The following is a 21,752-nucleotide window of genomic DNA, read 5'->3' as shown; positions in this document are numbered from 1 at the left end:
CCATGAGTTGGTATCTAAAACCTTGTCCCACATAGGAAATATGAAAGAGTTTCAATGTGTTTATAAGCTCAAAGTTGGAGACCTTGGGTTGGGCCCCAAGGGGTATCCAAGTTTTGTAGGAGGAGGAGTTATGGACAAACCCAAAACCATCACCACATGCGTGCGCTGCCGTCGTCCGGCCGGGGTGGGCGTGGGTGTGGGTCTAGCCCGTCCTTTGTTTCTTGCTCCAAAATTATTTGAAATGTTTTAAATAAATTCTACAGGAAAAATACAAATACCAAAATTTTCGGTTATAATCCTTCTCAATTTCCGACCAGTCGCGAATGTTCTTCATAACGGTTTTGTCTATTCCGGAAATGGCACTACACTGCCTTTATATATAGCAATCCTCCATTCCAAAAAAATATAGAGTTTTTCCCCGTAACCAGTCTTCTCCAATCTCTGCTTCATACATTCTTCATTTTGCATCTTGTGTGAGTTCGAAAATACACAGCCTGGTTCGCTGTACAAACAAGTTCGCAGTGCTGCAATTGTTTGGGGTGATTGTTGAATCCTGGAGGCAGGACGTCCGTTATTCTCAAGCACCTAGGAGAGGACGAATTTCTGTCTTAGAGACACAATGTCCATACACTGGCCTCAATCACAAATTTGTTCTAAGTTTGTTTCTACATAAAGTTGTAAGTGAACTCTTGTTATGTATTTATTTTTTATCTGTTTAATTATTCTGTTAAATTAATTATTTTCGAAGTAATATTTTACCAACAATTTTAAGACAGAAATTTTCTTTCTTTGGTTATTGTTTTATTCCCGTAATCCAGTGCATATATTCTTCGTTTAAAAAAACAAAAAATTAGTTTACAGACTATCCATGTTGTGCGTGTACTTTGTTGTTATGAGATCGCCTGGTGAATGATAACATTCTGATAGGTTGTTATTATTTTATTTCATTAGTGCACTAGGAGTTTTATCACATGCCATGTGTGTTGAATAAGTTTATTTAAGTACATGAGCAGTATCTTTGTTTTCTGGTTATTGGCTGTTATGTATCACTAGAATTTTGGTTTTTTCTATTTTGAGTTTAAACAAATTCGTAGTGTTTCTGGATTTGGTTTCATGGAGCATGATTAGTTTTGTCTTTAGGAATTTTGGTTAATATAGTCTTTAGCATATACTGTGTATTAAATAAAGATTAGTTGTATACAGGAATTTTTTAATTAAATACAGTACAATGTATCTTTTGTTTTACTGGTTGTCATATAACTGTTGAATTCTGTATATTTCTTTTCTGGCTTTTCTTACACAGTATGACTTTATAATTGATTGTTTTAATTAATCATATTACTGTTGGTCATTTTATTTGATTAATTTGGTAAGATAATTAATTTGGTCAATTTTATTGATACTCTTAACAGTTTGTTTGGTTGATTTAGTTTATACTATTTAATTTGTTTTGTTTCCAATAAAGATATATTCTTGTTCTCCTCATATTTATTTAGTTGTTTATTTTTCTATAGAATACTTTGTTCCAGTATTTTGGAAGTTAATTTATTCTTTTGGAAAATAATTTCTGTTTATTTTAATTTATTTTATTGATCAGAAAAATGGCAACTGAGAGTACTGTTATTACTCCTAATCCCATTGTGCCTCCACCGGTGGTTTCTATTCCGATTGTTACTCCTATTCTGACTTATGGCCCGGGTCATGGACATGTTCCAGTGAACCATGGGGAAAAACCTGAAAAATTCAGTGGTACCGATTTTAAAAGGTGGGAACAAAAAATGTTATTTTATTTAACTACCCTGAATTTAGCAAGGTTTTTATGAGAAGATGCGCCAACTCTGAAAGAAGATGAGGGTGATGCGCAAGTTGTCGCTGCAGTAGATGCATGGAAACATGCATACTTTCTCTACAGGAACTATATCCTCAATGGATTGGACGACACACTTTACAATGTGTATAGTCCAATCAAGACAGCAAAAACGTTGTGGGATTCCTTGGATCGCAAATATAAGATGGAAGATGCAGAAACAAAGAAATTTGTTGTTGGCCGCTTCTTGGATTATAAGATGGTGGATTCCAAGACGGTGATCAGTCAAGTCCAAGATCTACAACTTATCTTGCATGAAATTTATGCAGAAGGTATGTCTTTGAGTGAGTCTTTTCAGGTAGCAGCTATAATTGAAAAATTACCGCTGTCTTGGAAGGATTTCAAGAATTATTTAAAGCACAAACGCAAAGAGATGTCACTGGAGGACTTGATTGTTCGGTTGAGGATTGAAGAAGACAACCGTGGGTCTGAAAAGAAAAATGGGCGTCATCTCATGGAGGCCAAGGCTAATGTGGTGGAACAGAAGCCTAAGCACAACAGTAAGAAGAGGAAGTATCCTGGTGAGAGTTCAAAACGTAGCTCTGGTTCAAAGACTAGAGAGATTCAAAACTTCACAGGCAAATGCTATGTGTGTGACAAGCAAGGACATCGTGCCAAAGATTGTTACAAGCGTCGGACTCAACGAACCATGAAAAAGAAACCTGCTCAAGCCAACATAAGAGAGAAGGAAAATCTTTGTGCAATGATTTCGGGATTACATATGTCCGGAATGGTGTCTGAAGTGAATTTGGTAAACAACCCCAAAACATGGTGGGTGGACACAGGTGCTACACGTCACATTTGCTCTGAGAAAAAGATGTTCTCCACATATCAAATGGTAGATAATGAGGAACAACTTTATATGGGCAATTCTTCTACCTCCAAGGTTGAAGGCAAAAGAAAAGTAGTACTCAAGATGACATCAGGCAAAGAGCTTACTTTGAAAGAAGTGTTGCATGTACCAGAAATTCGGAAGAACCTGGTATCTGGATCATTGCTGAGCAAGAACGGGTTTCGCCTTGTGTTTAAATCTGACAAATTTGTACTCACTAAAAATGGGATGTATGTACAGAAAGGGTACTTGAGCGATGGGCTCTTTAAACTAAATGTAATGACAGCGGTTCCTATTTCTAATAAGAATAACACATCTTCTACTTACTTTGTTGAGTCTTTATATATGTGGCATGGTAGATTAGGACATGTTAATTATGGTGCTTTGCATAGATTAATTAACTTAGAATATCTACCTAAATTTCATATTAATGCAAATCATAAGTGTGAAGTATGTGTTGAATCAAAATTGACTAAGGCATCTTTTAAGTCAATTGAAAGAAATACTGAACCTCTGGAACTAATCCATAGTGATATATGTGATTTGAAATTTGTTCAAACATGGGGGGCAAAAAAATATTTCATAACCTTTATTGATGACGGCACTCGGTACTGTTGTGTATACTTGCTGCGAAGCAAAGATGAAGCCTTAGAAAAATTCATAGAATTTAAGGCTGAGGTTGAGAATCAACTTGGCAAGAAAATAAAGACTATAAGGAGTGACAGAGGTGGTGAATATGAAGCACCATTTGGTGACTTATGTTCACAATTAGGAATAATACATCAAACCACTACACCTTATACACCTCAGTAAAATGGAGTTGCTGAGCGAAAAAATCGCACTTTGAAAGAAATGATGAATGCTATGTTAATAAGTTCAGGGTTACCTCAGAACTTGTGGGGGGAAGCTATTCTTTCCGCTAATTATATTCTCAATAAAATTCCTCATAAGAAGTCTCATGAAACACCCTATGAACTGTGGAAAGGTCGAAAGCCTTCCTACAAATACTTGAAAGTATGGGGGTGTTTGGCTAAGGTGGCAATTCCAGAACCGAAAATGGTTAAAATTGGACCCAAGACTGTTGATTGTATTTTCATAGGGTATGCAAACAACAGCAGTGCCTATTGGTTTTTAGTTCATAAAAGTGAGAACACAGAGATTCATGTCAATACAACTATCGAGTCTAGGAATGCATCATTTTTTGAAAATGTGTTTCCTTGTAAATTGACACAAGAGCCTAAAAGGACATATGATGCTACTTTTGACAATGATCAAAGGCAAGTTAAGAAAAAACCAGAGGAGAAAGTTGAGGAGAAACCCAGACGTAGTAAACGGGCTAGGACAGAAAAATATTTCGGTCCTGATTTCTTAACGTACTTACTGGAAGAGGAGCCTCGAACTTTCAAAGAAGCAATGTCCACTCCTGAAGCTCCTTCTGGAAAGAAGCTATCAATAGTGAAATTGAATCAATTCTGCAAAATCATACATGGGAATTGGTGGATCTTCCACCAGGCTGTAAGCCTCTTGGTTACAAGTGGATTTTTAAAAGGAAGATGAAGCCGGATGGTTCAATTGATAAATACAAGGCGAGACTTGTAGTTAAAGGTTACAGGCAAACTGAAGGAGTAGATTATTTTGATACTTACTCACCTGTAACAAGAATAACGTCTATTCGAATGTTAATAGCTATTGCAGCTTTGTAGAATCTTGAGATCCATCAAATGGATGTTAAGACTGCATTCTTGACTGGCAATTTGAATGAGGAAATTTACATGGAACAACCAGAAGGGTTCGTGGTTCCAGGGCAAGGGAAAAAAGTGTGCAAACTTGTGAAGTCTCTTTACGGTCTAAAACAAGCACCCAAACAATGGCATGAAAAATTTGACAATGTAATGATGTCAAATGGATTTAAAATTAATGAATGTGATAAATGTGTTTATGTGAGAAACACAGAAAGGGGATATGTCATTGTTTGCCTATATGTAGATGATATGCTCATCCTTGGTAGTAATAATGAAATGATCAAAGCTACCAAGAAAATGTTGAACTCTAAGTTTGACATGCAAGATATAGGAATAGCAGATGTTATACTTGGAATAAAAATTACAAAGACATTTGAAAGATATACCTTGTCTCAAGGACATTATGTTGATAAAATACTTGAGAAATTTAACAAGCATGACGATCATCTCGCTAAGACCCCTATAGATGCTAATCTTCATTTGATGAAGAATATGGGTGAAGGTTTGATGAAGAATATGGGTGAAGGTGTATCACAAGTAGAATACTCTCGGATCATCGGAAGCTTAATGTGCCTCATGAACTGCACACGTCCAGATTTAGCATATGCAGTTAACATATTAATAGGTATACAAGCAATCCAGGAACAGACCACTGGACAGCAATAGTTAGGGTACTTAGATATCTAAAGTATACTCGAAACTATGGGCTGAACTATATGAGATATCCAGCAGTTTTAGAGGGTTATAGTGACGCTAATTGGATCTCAGACACTAAAGGCTCTAACTCTATTAGTGGTTATGTCTTTACCCTGGGAGGTGTAGCAGTCTCATGGAAGTCAACCAAACAGACATGCATTGCAAGGTCCACAATGGAGTCCGAATTTATCGCTTTAGATAAAGCAGGTGAAGAAGGAGAGTGGCTTCGTTACTTTCTAGAGGATATCCCAATGTGGCCAAAACCTGTGACAGCCATTTGCATTCATTGCGATTGTCAAGCAGCAATGGCAAGAGCACAAAATAATGTATATAATGGTAAGTCTCATCATATTCGACGTAGACATAATACTGTTAGGTAACTGCTCTCAAATGGAATTATCTCCATTGAGTACATAAGGTCAAAAGATAATATCGCGGATCCGTTAACCAAAGGTTTGACCAGAGAGCAAGTTTTAAGATCATCGAGGGGAATGGGATTAAAGCCTTTTAACTAAAGAGTCGCCTTAATGGCAACCCAACCTAGTTGACTGGAGATCCCAGAATCTAGGTTCATAGGGACAACCGAATTATGTGTGACTCGTTAGTATCACTAAGGAAAAATTTTCCTACCCTTTCCTATGATGACATAGTTATGTCTGCAGCGCTAATCAGGTTAAGCTTTGCTTTTAATGATATTCATATCTTGGAAATCCAAGTAGGGTATAGCAGAATACTCTTAATGAGAATCACCTATATGAGTGTGAACTGGGCCGGTTCTATGGGAATTAGAAAAAGGCTAAATCTCTAGAGCACTCAGGAAAATCAGGAATTGTCCAGGGCCAAAATGGGCACAACCGATAGAACCAGATTGTGTAAGGAAATAAAATTGTGTGATAGATTGTTGTCTCGGTTTACACCAATGGCAGAATAGTTCAAGACATCATGTTCACTAATCAGCCAGTAAACTCGATCGTCTTTCACAAGGGAAGGTTTAAAGCCAAAAGCTACCTATCCTTTGCAGGATATTTTCAGTTTTGTACTCTCAGTGTCTGGATGTTGTTGCATATTCGTTTTCAATTTCATTCTTGTGGGGGATTGTTAGAGAAAAATGGTTTATCACCATTAATTTTCGGTAATTTTGAGCTTTCATTAATGTAGGTTCCACACCTCGGTTTAGGTGGGTCTAAGTGGCAATACGTTCCTTGCTATGTAGTGAACAAGAATATATACTCGGGTGGTCGAAACCATTTATGAGTGAATGAGAAATTGATACCGACGTGAGCCTTATAAACATGAAAATGTTTGATATGGTTCCCATGAGTTGGTATCTAAAACCTTGTCCCACATAGGAAACATGAAAGAGTTTCAATGTGTTTATAAGCTCAAAGTTGGAGATCTTGGGTTGGGCCCTAAGGGGTACCCAAGTTTTGTAGGAGGAGGAGTTATGGACAAACCCAAAACCATCACCACACGCGCGCGCCGCCGCCGCCATCCAGCCGGGTCAAGGCGGGCGCGGGTGTGGGTCTAACCCGTCCTTTGTTTTTTGCTCCAAAATTATTTGAAATGTTTTAAATAAATTCTGCGGGAAAAATACAAATACCGAAATTTTGAATTCAAAATTTTCGGTTATAATCCTTCTCAATTTCTGACCAGTCGCGAATGTTTTTCAGAACAGTTTTGTCTGTTCCGGAAATGGCACTACACTGCCTTTATATATAGCAATCCTCCATTCTAAGAAAATATAGAGTTTTTCCCTGTAACCAGTCTTCTCCAATCTCTGCTTCATACATTCTTCATTTTGCATCTTGTGTGAGTTCGAAAATACACAGCCTGGTTCGCTGTACAAACAAGTTCACAGTGCTGCAATTGTTTGGGGTGATGGTTGAATCCTGGAGGCAGGACGTCCGTTATTCTCAAGCACCTAGGAGAGGACGAATTTCTGTCTTAGAGACACAATGTCCATACACTGGCCTCAATCACAAATTTGTTCTAAGTTTGTTTCTACATAAAGTTGTAAGTGAACTCTTGCTATGTATTTGTTTTTTATCTATTTAATTATTCTGTTAAATTAATTATTTTCGAAGTAATATTTTACCAACAACTCTTGGCGACTAAATTTTCGTCGCGAAAGTGAAGTTTTATTCGCTAAAGGTTTTTAGCGACTAAAAGTTCGGTTGCCATTTTAGTCAGTGGACAATAGTTGGAAAAGGTTATTGGCGACTAAAAAACTTTTAGTAGCCAAAAGTATTAAATTTTTAGTTTCCAAAAGTATTAAATTGCTGACTATTTTTTTAGTCGCCAAAAGCATTAAAGTAAAATTAAATATAACATTTTCAGCGACTAAAACTTGTAGCGAAAACTTTCAATTATTTTTAACGACTAAAATTTTAGTCGCTAAATAATTTTTTTTAGCTACTAAATATTTTAGTTGCCTAAAGTTTGATTTTTTTTAGCTACTAAACATTTAGTCACCTAAAGTCTTATTTCTTTTTGCCTACTAAACCTTAAGTCGTCAAAAATGTTTTGTTGTTCATCAACGCAAGCACTTTCTCATGGGTTTATATTTTACACTTAAGTACCTTGACAAAGTAAACATCATATAGTTAGTAGAAACAACTAACATAAAACACTGTTAGAAACCAAATCGATTTCCTCAAACTTATATATATCTGCAAAAAAATTGAAGAAGATGAAGAATAAATGATAGAAGATCTCAAAATATGTGTATATATACATGTGTGTGTGTGTGTGTGTGTGAAGCTCAGAAAAAATGATAAAGATCTTAGAAAATTTGTAGATATCTACTATATATATAAGAATGTGTGTGCATGAAGATGAAGAACTCAGCAGTCATGAAAATTATTGATTTACCTTCGGATTGAAGCCAAAGAACTCAGATTTGCATTGGAGGTATGAAAGTTTATTTTTGTCCCTAAATGATGATTTTTAGAGATCAAATTCAATTGGTTCCTAAATATTAGTCTCTAAATTACTAATTCCTTGCAGTCTTAATGAGTTAACTCATTAAACTACAAAACCATTAAATTATATATCCAGAAAATTCAGCATTCTTTGCAAATTCTCCATTAGAGCATTGCCATGAGGAAGCCAACGAGGGAGACAACGGAGATTATGACAGGGTCAATGTAGGACACTGGGTTAGCGGACAACAAAGCCAATGTAGAAGGGCAAATGTAAAGATCCACAATATGGGTTGGTGGACAACGAGGGAGACTATGGCTCTGCAGCTGCTTTTGCAAATAAGGTCTCAAATCTGGCTAAATCTTGAATTTGAAACTATAGTGAAATGGGAAAATCTTGATTATGGCTAAAAAAAATCCAAATAAATTACATGTTCCTTTAATCATTTTATAGAAAGCCATTTTAATCATTGGTTCATTGATTTCACATAAATCAAAACCCTACACCAAAAAAAAAAAAAAAACCTAGAGCTATAGTGAAATGGGGAAATAGGGAAAGGGAGACAAAAAAATAGGAGAGATAAAAGAGAGGAAGAGAAAAACCTCAATGTTGAAGCAATGCGATGCGATGCGAGGTGAGGAGCTGCGAGACGAGCGAGCGGCGGTAGCAGTGGCGATGTGAGATGGTGGAAGATCAACGGTGAGTCCGTGAGAGAGAAAGAGAGGGGGATAGCAAGAGTTGTCTTGTTCTAGAGACTGATAAAAGCAAATACCGTATGAAAAAAAAAAAAAACTACTAATAAAATAGAATTGCCTCCATATTTCAAAAAGTTCCCACCAAAATATTTGATACCATTGCCAACCAAGGTAAATTTAGTTGCCTATTGTAGAACTTTTAGCGACTAAAGATATTTTGGTCACCAAAGATAAAACTAAAATTTATGCTTTTTATTTAGTGACTAAATTATTGTAGTAGACAAAAATTACTATACAGTGACTAAAATCATTTTGGTCACCGAATATGAATATTTGCTGACCAAACATTTGGTCACCAAAGATTAATAGCAAACTTTATGTTAGCTGTTTGGTGACTAAATTTATTTTAGTAGGCAAAAACCGGTATACCACGACTAAAACAAACTTCAATAGCCTAAAACATGAACTAATGTCGACTAAAAAAAATTATAGTCGCCTATTGTGCCATATTTAACGACTAAATTATTTGAAAGTCGCCAATAAATAATATACCGTGACTAAAAAAATTTAATAGCTAAAACTTGAGACAACGCCGACTAATTTAAGTTTTAGTCACTTATTGCATGACTTTTGGCGACTTAATTTTTTTTAGTAGCCAATTTTAATTGCCAAAAATGTAAATTGTTATAATGTGTATAACAATGTAAATCTTCGATCCTTAATTTTTTGTCAAGAAAAATGGAACAACGAACTTACAAGGATATCACAATACATACAAGAGACAATATTGTTAGTCAAATACCACTTATGAGAAAATGTTAGAGGTCCCAAATTTTCTACCAAATAAATGATCAAATGTCTCACATGGGTGTGGGGTCCACAAAATTGCGAACCCCACACCTATGTGAGATATTTAGTTATTTGTTTGGTAGAAAATTTGGTGTCCCTAGCATTACCCTTTTCTTTTTCTTTTTTTTCTTCTCCTCCAATCACCACCCGCCACGTGTGTGTGCGGGTGGTGGGGTTGAAATTTGAGGGGGTCTAAATCACTGCTGTTTCTCACAAATTTTCTTTCTTTTATTATCTAAAGAAGTGAGATATTTTTATCTCTATTTCTTTTCTTTTTTAACCAGGTCCCTAAATCCGTAAACATGCAAGAGATATTTTTGTTGGCCATTTCGATTCAGTTTGAATTGAACAAGTAAAAGTAATGTGGAAATTATGTAGAGAAAAGCAGACCAATTACATGAACCTATGATTAGCTTTTCGGGAAATTTCCAAACCAACAATTTCAACGAAATCTTTCAATTTCTTATTGTACTATGTTCTTCACTTTTTGTCCAATTCGGTTTTTCTTTCTTGAATAATTAATGACCGAGCAAGTCTAACGTATCATCTTTCTATGTTTCCACAAGGAAAATACATGAGACATTAACATAGGAAAAGAAAAAGAAAAAGAAAAAAAGACATCTAAGGTTTGGTTGAACATGAAAATGAGTGGTGGGTCACTAAAATAAAAGTGGTCCAAGGACATCAATTCATGACAAATGTAGTTTAGAAGTATTAGTGTCATTATTTAATTCAAGAAAAATGATAGAGATATTGTAAAATATCTAGAAATTAGTGAAACATTCCTTTTTAAATTTATATAGTTAGAGAGGTTCAAAATTTTTTTATTTTTATTTTTATTAGTTAAGATTTCTCAACATTTTTACAAATAAAATTTGAATCAGATAAATTTCGCTCAACTCAGAGAAATTTCAGGCCATATTTAGAAAAATTTCAATTTTTACAGAGAAATTAGTATGAAATTTCTAAATTTCTTTGTAAAAATTAAAATTTCTCTGAGTCGGAACCAAATTTCTCTGAGTTGAACAAAATTTCTCTGAGTCAAATTTTTTTTTGTAAAAATATTGAATGACCTTAACTATTATGAAAATATTATATCTCACTTATCTTATAAAATTTTAATATATTTCAAAAAAAATTCTCCTAAAATATATTAGGTGGACCACTGTAGGAGGAAAGAAAAATATGTAAAAATCATAATTGAACCAATCCATGTGGTGCATGCGGTTTACTTTTTAAAAATAGTTAGTTTGATTCTAAGTGGAAAACGATACAATTTGACTGGATGATTATTTAGTATTTTCAAAAAATACACACGTGGTATTTCATGAAGTTTTAATTGGTAGATAGAGATAGGAATCTACAATTTATGTTGGGAATAGAGGAATAGTATAGGACTAAGTAATTGATAATTGACTTAGAGTATAACCACGTGATGTTATGAGATTATTGAATAATTTCCCTAATTTGATTTACAAGTTTAATAATGCCCCTAGTTTAGAACAAAACCGAACAAAATTTGTTTAATTTTGACGCCATATCATACCTGCTATAAATCCTAAATCGATTTTGAATGGTTTGATTTGGCTTGGTCCCATCCAGTTCATGATTCCGTTTAGCTCTAATGTTTCTGAAATCGTAAGGTGCGGTTTAACTTTTAATTTACTTCAAAATTGAATCAAATCAAATCATAGATATTCATGATCGTTTCTTGAGCCTAATGATATTGCATCCCATTGTTTTTTAAAAAAAAAAAATTTATAAAAAAAAATTTATAAAAAAATAATTTGGAACAATTCAGAAAAAATCATCATCTTCATGTTTTTATTTTTGCATGAAAAAAGTCAAAGAATTCAGAAAATGATTTAACTAAAAATGAGGTGTTTTCAAAATAGTTTTCCAAAATTAATTTACCTCACGCATGAGCACTGCACTTTCTGTTGGTGAAAAAATTGTAAAGACAATAATAGAAAAGAAAAATGGAGAATAATAATAATAAAAAATTTAAGATGCGTGGCAATATCACTTTCTTAAGATAATATTTGTCCCCCATCAATTCTATCGAGGTTATTCGTAAAGGGTATGGCTAAGTTCAGTCTAAGATCCGACTGGAGAGTGTTGTTTGGTCCGCAGGGACCTACTAAAGGTCTTGTTTTGATAATTCAAATCGTTTAATATGTAAAATTCGTCGAGTTCTATATACTTATAAAAAATCACATTAATCGGATATCGATAGCTATGTGATCAAATCAATTTTGTATTAAAAAAAATGGACGGTGAACAAATTAACGGTTGACAAAAAACTATTTTGATCATATAGCTATCGATATCTGATCAACGTGATTTTTTACAGATGTATAATACTCGACGAGTTCTACATATTAACGGTTCAGATTATCAAAACGGAACTCATGGTGGGCCTCATAGACTTAATAGTACCGTCCAAGCTGATCTCGGACTGGATACAAGCCAAACCCAAATTTGTTTTCAAGATACAATAAAACTCAATCTTAGTAATTATTGTCTTGTTGCATTATGGTGGTGTTTGGTGTAGCTGTTAAAACAGATTATAGATTATAGCTTAACAGATTATAGATTATGACTTTAATCAGAAGCTGTTAATCTGTTTGGTATAGCTGTTGGATTATAGATTTAAGTTGCTGAGTAGTGTTTGTTAAATAAGCTGTGAAGTAGCTTTTTCAATTAATTTTTATTTTTTATTATTCACTATTTATCTACATTTTTCATAAAAAATAATAATAATATTTAATAGTCCATTTGAGTCTTTTTCTATTTTTAAAAAAATAAAAAATAAAAAAAATCTAAGAGTATAACCGTAAATTAACATGTCCACAGCAGAAGCTGATAATCAGAAGCAAGGGGTGAGCAGCTTCTCAGAATCAGCTTTTTTGACTTAAAATAAGTTGTTAGAATCAGAAGCTGTTTGAAATAAGTTTAACCAAACAGTCCAAAATAACTTTTTAAAAGCCAAAAGCCATAAGTTAGCTTACAAAAGCTGCACCAAACACCCCCTATGTACAACGAAATTGGATCTAAATACCTTTGAGTTTTTAAATCCATCAGGTAGAAGAGGAAAAATAAAGAATATAAATTCTATATCTTCAAATGCCAATCATTTATGCTTTTATATAAGCTGAGAGGGTAATTTATAAAGTAAATTGGGCCGAGCTGTGTAATGGGCCATTCTGTGGGCCGAGGTAAGAAAGGGTTGGGTAAAGAGACCTTGTAGTTAGCACGGTCCTAAAAAAGCCATGAAGTTAGGTCGGTCACCACGGTAACAAATAGCTCGGTCATGCCATTCTAAGCCAAGATGAATTGAGCTTTCCTCAGGACCTTCCTCTAGATTAGTTCGGCCTAGGCTTGCTATGGTTAGCTTGGTCTCAACAGGTGAAACTGAGGTACAAGCCATGAAGGGAAGAACTAAGCTTGTTAGAGCTCGGTTGTTGTTGCCAGTTTAGCATGGCCATGTTAGCTCGGTTGTTTTGTCATATTACCGAAGTAAAACCATCTCACTTGGTTTAAGCAGTGAGGGGGGTGTTGAAGGATAAACATTATCTTTCAGTAAAGTGATTCCTAGAAGGACTCTGCATGGAGAAATAAGAGTCCAACTAGGATTGTGCCACGCGAAACCTATAAAAGCTCATAACATCACCTGCAGAGAGGTAACACAACTTTGATTCCTGAATTCACAAAGCTTTTGTGTCTACTGTCTATTGTTCTGACTTAGGCATCGGAGGGGTTTCCGGCACACACCCGCCGGCTAGTTCACATTTGTGTTTTCAGGGAGTAAAGCGACGACGTACGGAGGAACGCAGACTTGATCAACAGGATTATACGAGAAGAATTATTTCGTGCTCGTACAATTGGCGCCGTCTGTGGGAAAATCAGAAAAAACAAAACCTCTTGATTAAGTTTTTCCTCTCTAATTGGAAATAATGGCGCACAACGAAGATTTACCGCAGTCCGCCATCAACGGACAAACCCCAGAAGGGGGTGGGAGGCACGAAGGTTTGCCTCTTGTCTTTCCAATGGCGGATTTAGAACCCCAGCGACAGAACCCCCGGAGGGATACAAGGGGGAGGCGGGGTAACAGCCCCCGTCACTCTCAAAGCCCCGAAAGGCAGAGGCGGAGGATCGACCCTCAGGTTCTGGAGGATCGTGTGAAGGAACAGGACGAGTTGATACGAAGGATGGCGGCGGACATGGAGTTGATGAAGCGCTAGATAAAAGGAAAAGGGGTGGCGACAGGAGAGGGGCGCAAAGGCAATATGCCCCTCGCCACTCATAAGGTCGTGGTAGGCACACCACGTCGTCGCAAGCAGAGAGTAAGAGCCTTAGAACAGGCAATACTCAAACAAAAACGTCCGGGACTCGTTACTCCAGGTCTGAAAGAATGAGAACTGAGAGGTCATACACTGAAGGAAACACCTATCGGCCCTCGCGCACGCACTAGACGTCATCCAGGCAAACGGAGTTGCCTAGATCGTCCGATTTGCGAATTGTGCTTGAAGAAAGGGCACGATGGAGGGAGGATGCCAGGGCACGCGACCCGCGCAGAGTTTCGGCCCTTCAACGGTTGGCTCTTCGGATGCATGGGAGCGTCGAGGTAGGAATGCCAATACCGCACTTTGCTTACGAACCAACGGACAAAGCATTAGCAAGGTTGCATAGCTCGCCATTCGTTCTGGCAATTGAGAACGCGCCTTTACCTTCGGGATTCCTCCATCCCAAGTTTACGACTTACGAGGGGAAGACGGACCTTTACATGCACCTAAGTCACTTTCGCTAGGTCATGGCAGTATACCGACGGAACGAGGCTCTGATGTGCATCCTATGCCCATCTAGCCTTGGCGACCTAGGTTTAACTTGGTTCGAAAGGCTGTCAGAAAGCAGCATCGCCTCTTGGGCGTAATTGGCGGAGGCGTTCGTGACTAGGTTCCAGACGAACACCAAAACACCAGTAGAGATCGATCAGCTACTCTCTATTGACATGGGCGACAAGGAGACACTGAGATCCTACAACAGTCGCTATTGGGAGACCTTCAACCAGATAGGGGATTGCCCCACCAATCTTGCCATCGCGCAGTACAAAAGAGGGCTACCAGTCGGAAACAAGTTGAGGGATTCAATTACTATGGCGCCACCCCTCACGATGGAGGCCTTAATGGAGCGAGTGCACCAGCATATTCGGGTGGAAGAGGACGGCACTCGTGCTAAAACAAAATCTGGCACAACAGCAACGCCAGATAAAAAGACTACAGCAAAAGTCAACACAGTAGAACGATCAAGCAGGAATAGGTGAGGCAGGCGAACCAACAGAGAGGACTTAGACAAAAGGTGGTTAAGAGTCTGCACTGCCATCACCACGGTGTTCAAAAAACCGATTTACCGAATTCTTAGTGAAATACGCGGCGAACCTTTCGTCAAATGGCCAGAAAAATTGGGAGAGGCACAGAAAGATTATGACGAGAGGTCCTGGTGCACCTTCCATGATGAAAAGGGACACCGCACTGAAAATTGCACACCATTAAGACAACATTTGGAGGAGTTAGTGGCGGCTGGACATCTGGACCGGTACATAGAAGGAAGGACACAGCCAGCCCTCCAGGACCACAACAACCCAAACGGAATGCCGATTGACGCCCCATCTCATGGCACAATCAACATAATACATGGGGTATTCGAACTTGAGCGGGTATGTAAGCTCAGGGGCATGATCAAAAAGGCTGAGCACTTAAGGGAAGTATTAAAAGCACCACCTACTATCAAAAATGGGAGAACAGAGGCCATGAATGTCATATCCTTTTCAGACAGAGACTTGGCAAGGATATATTGCGCTCACAACGATGCACTAGTTGTCACTCTTCGCATCAAGGATTTTGACATCAAACGGATTTTGATTGACCAAGGAAGCTTGTGTGAGATAATGTATTATGAAACCTTCAAACAATTGAAATTTGAGGATAAAGACTAGGCACCTGCTGTATCTCCTCTGACCGGATTCAACTCAATGCCAAAGTGGCCAGTTGGCAAGATAATCCTCCCAGTCAGAGCAGGAAGCATGACGAAACAGGTGGAATTTTGGGTATTGAAAGTCCCTTCCACCTACAACATAATCTTGGGAAAGACTTGGTTGCACGCCATGCGATCGATAGCGTCAACCTACCATCAAGTAATGCGGTTCCCTAACGAAGCCGGAGTAATTGAAGAGGTCTTTGGAGACCAAATTATGTCCAAACAGGGCTTCGTCACAGTAAATGGCAGCCAAGCTGCCAAAGGATATATATAGATGGTGGAAGAACCTGAGAGCAATGAATTGTTTGCGGATGTTGGCAAGGCCCCTGAACAGAAGGCAGTGGAAGACTTGGTACAGGTAAGGATAAATGAAAAAGACCCAGAGAAGTTCTTTCTGCTCGGCTCGTCTTTGTCCAGCACTGAGAGAATAGAGGTGGTGGAATTCTTAACCTCTAATATTGAAGTGTTTGCCTGGACACCGTATGACATGCCAGGCATCGACCCAAACTTCATCTGTCACCAATTGAATGTCCATCCATCTTCCGGACTAGTTATATAGCGCACTCGCAAATCAGCACTCCACCATGCCAAGATAGTGGCGGAGGAAGTGGGGAACTTACTGGAAACAGGAGCTATCAGAGAAGTGCACTACCCTAGATGGATATCTAATACAGTGGTGGTGCCAAAGAAGAATGGAAAATGGCGTGTCTGCGTGGACTACAAAACAGTCAACAAGGCATGCCGAAAAGATAGCTTTCCCCTACCCAGGATAGACCAAATGGTAGACTTAACAGTAGGCCATAATCGACTTAGCTTCCTTGATGCGTATAGAGATTACCATCAGATCGCTATGTATGACCCTAACCAGGAGGTCACCTCTTTTACGACGCCCAGAGGATTGTATTGTTATAAGGTTATACCCTTTGGCCTAAAGAACGCAGGGGCAACATTCCAGCAGATGATTACCAAGATGTTTGAACCATTGTTAGGCAGAACAATGGAGGCTTACATCGACGACATGGTGGTCAAGAGCAAGGATGAAAAGGACTATCTCAGGGACCTAGATGAAATGTTCCAGATCCTGAAAATGAACAAGTTGCGCCTTAACGCATCCAAGTGTGCGTTCGGCGTAGGATCAGGCAAATTCTTAGGCTTCCTTGTGACCAACCGGGGTATCGAGGTAGACCCCTCTCAGATCAAAGCAATCTAGGATCTAGAGAGGCCCAACACAGTAAAAAAAGTGCAGCATCTCACTGGCATGGCAGCTACGCTCAACCGGTTTATAAGTCGGTCGTCAGACAGATGTCGACCATTCTTTCAAGCACTAAAGGGCAAGTTTGAGTGGGATGAAGAATGCGACCGCGCCCTTGAGAGCTTGAAAGAATACATGTCTTCTCCACCGTTGCTAGTAATCTTAATACCTGGAGAAGAACTCTTTTTGTACCTGGCCGTTTCACAGCACGCAGTTAGCGCGGTGTTGGTTAGAGCGGAAGGAATCCAACACCTGCTCATCTTTTATGTCAGCAAGACATTGCTGGGCGCAGAAACCAGGTACTTACCATTGAAAAAACTGACCTTAGCCTTGATGATGGCATCAAGAAAGTTGTCACATTACTTTCATGCCCACACCATAATCGTCCTCACAGCTTTTCCATTAAAAGCTTTGTTTGAGAGGGCGAACTTTTCTGGGCGAATCTTGAAGTGGGTGGTGGAATTGGGGCAGTACGATATCAAGTTTCAAACCAGAACCGAATAAAAGCTTAAGCCTTGGCAGACTTTGTGGCAGAATTCACGCCAGGAAGCCATCACATCTGCCTAGTTGACTTGACTGGTACAACCGAAGTGGGGATGAAAAGTGCTGCAGGAAATGCGCAACCCCCAATACAGGATACCCAGCCACATCCCAAGGCATATCAGATTGAGAAAAGTGCAGAAGAGGCAAACCATACTGCACCAGGCCAAGATTCATCAACAAGTAAAAACTTGGTACAATCAGATAGTAAGGGGGCAAACAGTAAACGTGGACTTGGAAGAAAATACCAGCACCACTCATGACCCCAAGACATCATCTGATCCCTCTACTTGCTGAAAGTTGTTCGTTGGAGAGATGTGGAAGCTCTTCATGGATGGAGCGTCCAACAGGCACGGTGCAGGACTCGGCATAGTCCTCATCTCACCAGATGGCCTGGTAGTGGAACAGACAGTTAACCTTGGTTTCCCAGCATCAAACAGTGAAGCGGAGTATGAAGCGCTTCTGGCAGGACTAAAATCAGCACTCTACATGAAGGCCACCGAACTAATGGTTTACAGTGACTCACAGCTGGTGGTAAACTAAATTTCAGGCGACTACGAAGCAAAGAATGAAAGGATGGCTAAGTTCCAAGAGTTAGTCAGAAAAGAGATCATGAAGTTCGAAGTAGTGCGGATAGAGCAGATTGGCAGAGAAAAAAACAGCAGAGCAGACGAACTAGCAGGCTATGCTTCGATGGCAGATATATCCATCCCACATCCGTAGCTAATTGACTACCTACCAAGACCAAGCATTGAAGAACCCGAAGTAGAAGATGTATGTTGTGCCGAATTAGGCCCTTCATGGATGGATCCCATTATAATGTTCTTAAAAGACGACGTCTTACCCGAAGAAAAGAAAGAAGCCAACAAGATTAGAGCAAAGTCGCAGCGATTTTGGCTCTCCCCATCAATGGCCTTGTACAAAAAATCCTTCATAGGACCTTACTTGAAATGCGTCCATCCTAGCAAGGTTGAGGCATTTTTGTTCGAGATACATAAAGGCGTATGCGGAAGCCACCGAGGAGGGAGATCATTAGCTTACAGAGCAATTTCGCAGGGATATTTGTGGCCTTACATGCAAGCAGATTCAGAGAAGTATGTCAAAAGGTGTGAGAAATGTCAGAAGTTCACACACCAAATACATCAGCCAGCCAGAAAGCTTCTACCTTTAACTAGCCCGTGGCCATTCGCAATGTGGGGCTTGGACATAGTAGGACCACTTCCAATGACACCAGGCAACAGAAAGTTCTTTCTTGCAGCAACGGACTACTTCACAAAGTGGGTGGAGGCAGAAACACTCGCATCAATAAAGGAGAAAGATGTGAAAAAGTTCGTCTAGCAGAATATCATCACTCGATTCGGCATACCCAATGCTCTAATATCTGACAACGGCACTCAGTTTGATGGCAATATCTTCAGAGGCTTTTGTGAGGAGTACAAGATAGAATTCTACAATTTTACACCGGCATACCCCCAAGCAAATGGCCAAGCGGAAACATCAAACAAAGTCGTCCTGGATGGATTGAAGAAGAGGTTAGAGAAAGAAAAAGGAAAGTGGGCTGAGGAGCTTCCTCATGTTTTATGGGCCTACCGTACCACACCTCGACGATCAACTGGAGAAACGCCATTCTTCTTAGCCTACGGCATGAAAGCAGTAATCCCACTGGAAATTGGCCTCCCCGCCATCAGAAGCGAAAATTTTGACCCAGACTTAAATGGAGAAACCATAGCATTGGAGCTCGACCTTGAAGAAGAAAGAAGAGAAAGAGCACTGGTTCACATCGCCTCATACCAGCAAGAGTTATCTAGAAAATACAACAAGACAGTACATCTGAGACAATTCAAGATTGGAGATTGGGTACTGCGCAAAGTGATGGGAAACACCCTGGTACTAAGGAATGGCAAGTTAGGACCTAATTGGGAAGGACCTTACAAAGTGGTTGGATTAGCAGGAAAAGGGGTATACCACTTGGAAAATAAAGATAGCAAGGCCATTCCCAGGCCATGGAACACTGTCAATCTCAAACTATTTTATTTTTAGCTTTTCTTTTAAGTACATGTAATCTTCTTTTTTTCAATAAAACAAATAGTTTCTTTTTAGCACAATTTTTGTCCGCTGTAAAAGCTGTTTTAGTGAGCTAGGGGCATTGTAAGCAAAGTTGGCCGGAATAACCAACTTTGCGCTCTCTTCAGCTAAGATTAGGATCTGGGCTGAAGAGGTTGGCTAGAAAAACCAACACCTCTTCTAAGCCGATGATAAGGGTCCAGGCCGCAGGACGTTTGGCCGGAAAAACCAAACATTTCACTCTACGTTGGCTAGAATAACCAACCTGGAGCTCTCTTCAGCTAAGATAAAGATCTGGGCTGAAGAAGTTGGCTGGAAAAACCAATATCTCTCCTAAGCCCAGGATAAGGATCCAGGCTGCAGGACGTTTGGCTGAAAAAACCAAACACTTTACTCAAGGTTGTAGGAATAACCAACTTTGGGCTCTCTTCAGCCAAGATTAGGATCTGAACTGAAGAGGTTGGCTGGAAAAACCAACACTTACTTCTCCTAAACCGAGATAAGGATCTAGGCTACAGGAAGTTTGGCAGGAATAACCAAACGCTTGACTCCAAGTTGGCAGGAAAAACCAACTTTAAGTACTCTTCAGCTGAGATAAGGATCTAGGCTGGAGAGTGGGCGGTTAGAATAACCAACTCTTAGTACTCTTCAGCCGAAATAAAGATCTAGGCCGAAAAGTGGTTAGCTGGAATGACCGAGCAAATTACAAAGACAAGATCGAGATAGGTATCTTGGCTATAGAATGTTATACTTCATTCAGATTACAGTTGGAAAATAAATGCATGGAGTAAACCGAATAAACAGTTGAAACAAAAGAAAACTTTCATTCAAAGTTCAAGACAAAGGTACAAAAGGTGGGGCCTCAGCCCGGTTGCAAACTCTTTTGATAGAAAAAAGAAAAATCAGGAGAAAATGTCGTCCAAGTCTGCATCCAAAACAACCTGGTCTTCACCCAGAGGTAGCTTGGTTGTGGCAAGCACCTCTTGGTCGAGCTTGTTCGAAGCACCGCATCAGACACAGCAGACAAAGATGAGATGGAGACCATTAGAGTTGGGGAGATAGACTGGTGACCGGGCTGGGTGTTGCCTTCAGGAGCAGGATCTTCGTCCTCTCCTTCTTGCAGAAATTTTTTCTGAATAGCAGTAGCGTACTCCACCATATAGCTCGGTATGAAATACGGAGGAGGGTTGAGGAAGACCTCGGTTTCTGGGCCATGACCGAGCTGCGCCACAACCACCTTCCACCCATACTTGAATAATATATCTTTGGCAGCTTCGCATTGCTTGATATAAGTGGCCTCCCCCTCTTTGTAACCCCGGTCTTCAGCGTCTTCTACTTTTTTCTCCAACTCAGTTATCTTGGTATTCTTCTTTCCTTCGAGCTCGACTAGCTCGTGCAGGTATTTGTCTTTCACCACGGCCGTAGCCTTTTTCTTATTTGCTTCAGCCGAGCTGACAAGGCCGGTTAGCCGGGATACTTCGGTCTGTAGCTCGGCCATCTTTTGCTGGGATTCTTTTAGCTCGGCCGTTTTAGCATTGGCCTCTGCCATGGCCTCTCTAGTGGTCTTTCGAAGTTCCAGCACACGCTTGTATGCGACGTGGTTCTTCTGTAAGGCCTGCAAGAAGGGAGAAACAATTTTGAGATAAACCGAGCAAAAAAATGTTGAAATTTGGAGAAGGAAAATGAGAACTTACCGACACCATTGATTTTGAAGCTGAGCGAATGGCCTTCAGCTCGGTAAGATGTTCGTGGTGATCCATATCAGCTGGAAGGCAGACGCTCTTGGCCAGATTAAAGGCCAGCATATGGTCTTTTTCCGCAACCACTGAATTAGAGTCAGTGATAGCGTAGTTCTTGTATGTGACCTTAGGCACCCACTTGGAGGAGCTAGCTCAGTTAGAGCGCTTCGGTTGTGGGCTTGGTGGTCTGGATTGGAGAAGGATGGTTTCATCTTCGTCAACAAGGCGTTGCTCGGTTGTAGAAGTCCGAGCACGCTTGCTTGAGCGGGATGATGAAGGCTGATGGGATGGTAAGGCTACCACGGTCTCCTGAGTCTGACCGGTTAGTGGTACCTCGGGATGGTTTGTCTCGGTGATGAGGGCTCTTACAGCTCTCTTTTTTGCCATCTCTTGCTCCGCTGTTAATGGAATGAGGTTGATTTGTGGAAAGGAAGGATCAGGCTCAGGAGAGGGCTCCAGCAAGAAGTCTGTCACCCTGGTCTTTCGCCTGTTGCTGTATCTATACGTCGGCTCAAAGT

At 39.5% G+C, this 21,752-nt stretch overlaps 1 protein-coding gene across 1 annotated transcript; it reads left to right on the top strand.

The window, feature by feature from the left end:
• Nucleotides 1-1,601: 1,601 nt before the first annotated feature.
• LOC145824249 (uncharacterized) lies at nucleotides 1,602-8,469 on the top strand. Its single transcript, XM_082923873.1, has 7 exons — nucleotides 1,602-1,749; nucleotides 1,828-3,054; nucleotides 3,799-4,214; nucleotides 4,403-4,544; nucleotides 4,773-4,967; nucleotides 5,084-5,473; nucleotides 8,195-8,469. Exons 1-7 carry the CDS (start codon nucleotides 1,602-1,604, stop codon nucleotides 8,467-8,469), a joined length of 2,793 nt encoding a protein of 930 aa, XP_082779999.1.
• Nucleotides 8,470-21,752: the final 13,283 nt, after the last annotated feature.

This window comes from Camellia sinensis, chromosome 4, assembly GCF_055761805.1.
Source record: "Camellia sinensis isolate YWXY chromosome 4, ASM5576180v1, whole genome shotgun sequence".
NCBI classification, from domain to species: Eukaryota; Viridiplantae; Streptophyta; class Magnoliopsida; order Ericales; family Theaceae; genus Camellia; species Camellia sinensis.
The sequence above is the reverse complement of the archived record's forward strand: the minus strand, read 5'-3'. Positions and strand labels throughout refer to the sequence as shown.

Coding starts and splice junctions, on each gene's coding strand:
- LOC145824249 (XM_082923873.1), top strand. CDS start 1,602: ATGGCAACTGAGAGTACTGTTATTACTCCTAATCCCATTGTGCCTCCA. Junction 1,750..1,827: donor AAAACCTGAAAAATTCAGTG/GTACCGATTTTA, acceptor TTTTATGAGAAG/ATGCGCCAACTCTGAAAGAA. Junction 4,968..5,083: donor GATGAAGAATATGGGTGAAG/GTGTATCACAAG, acceptor CAAGCAATCCAG/GAACAGACCACTGGACAGCA.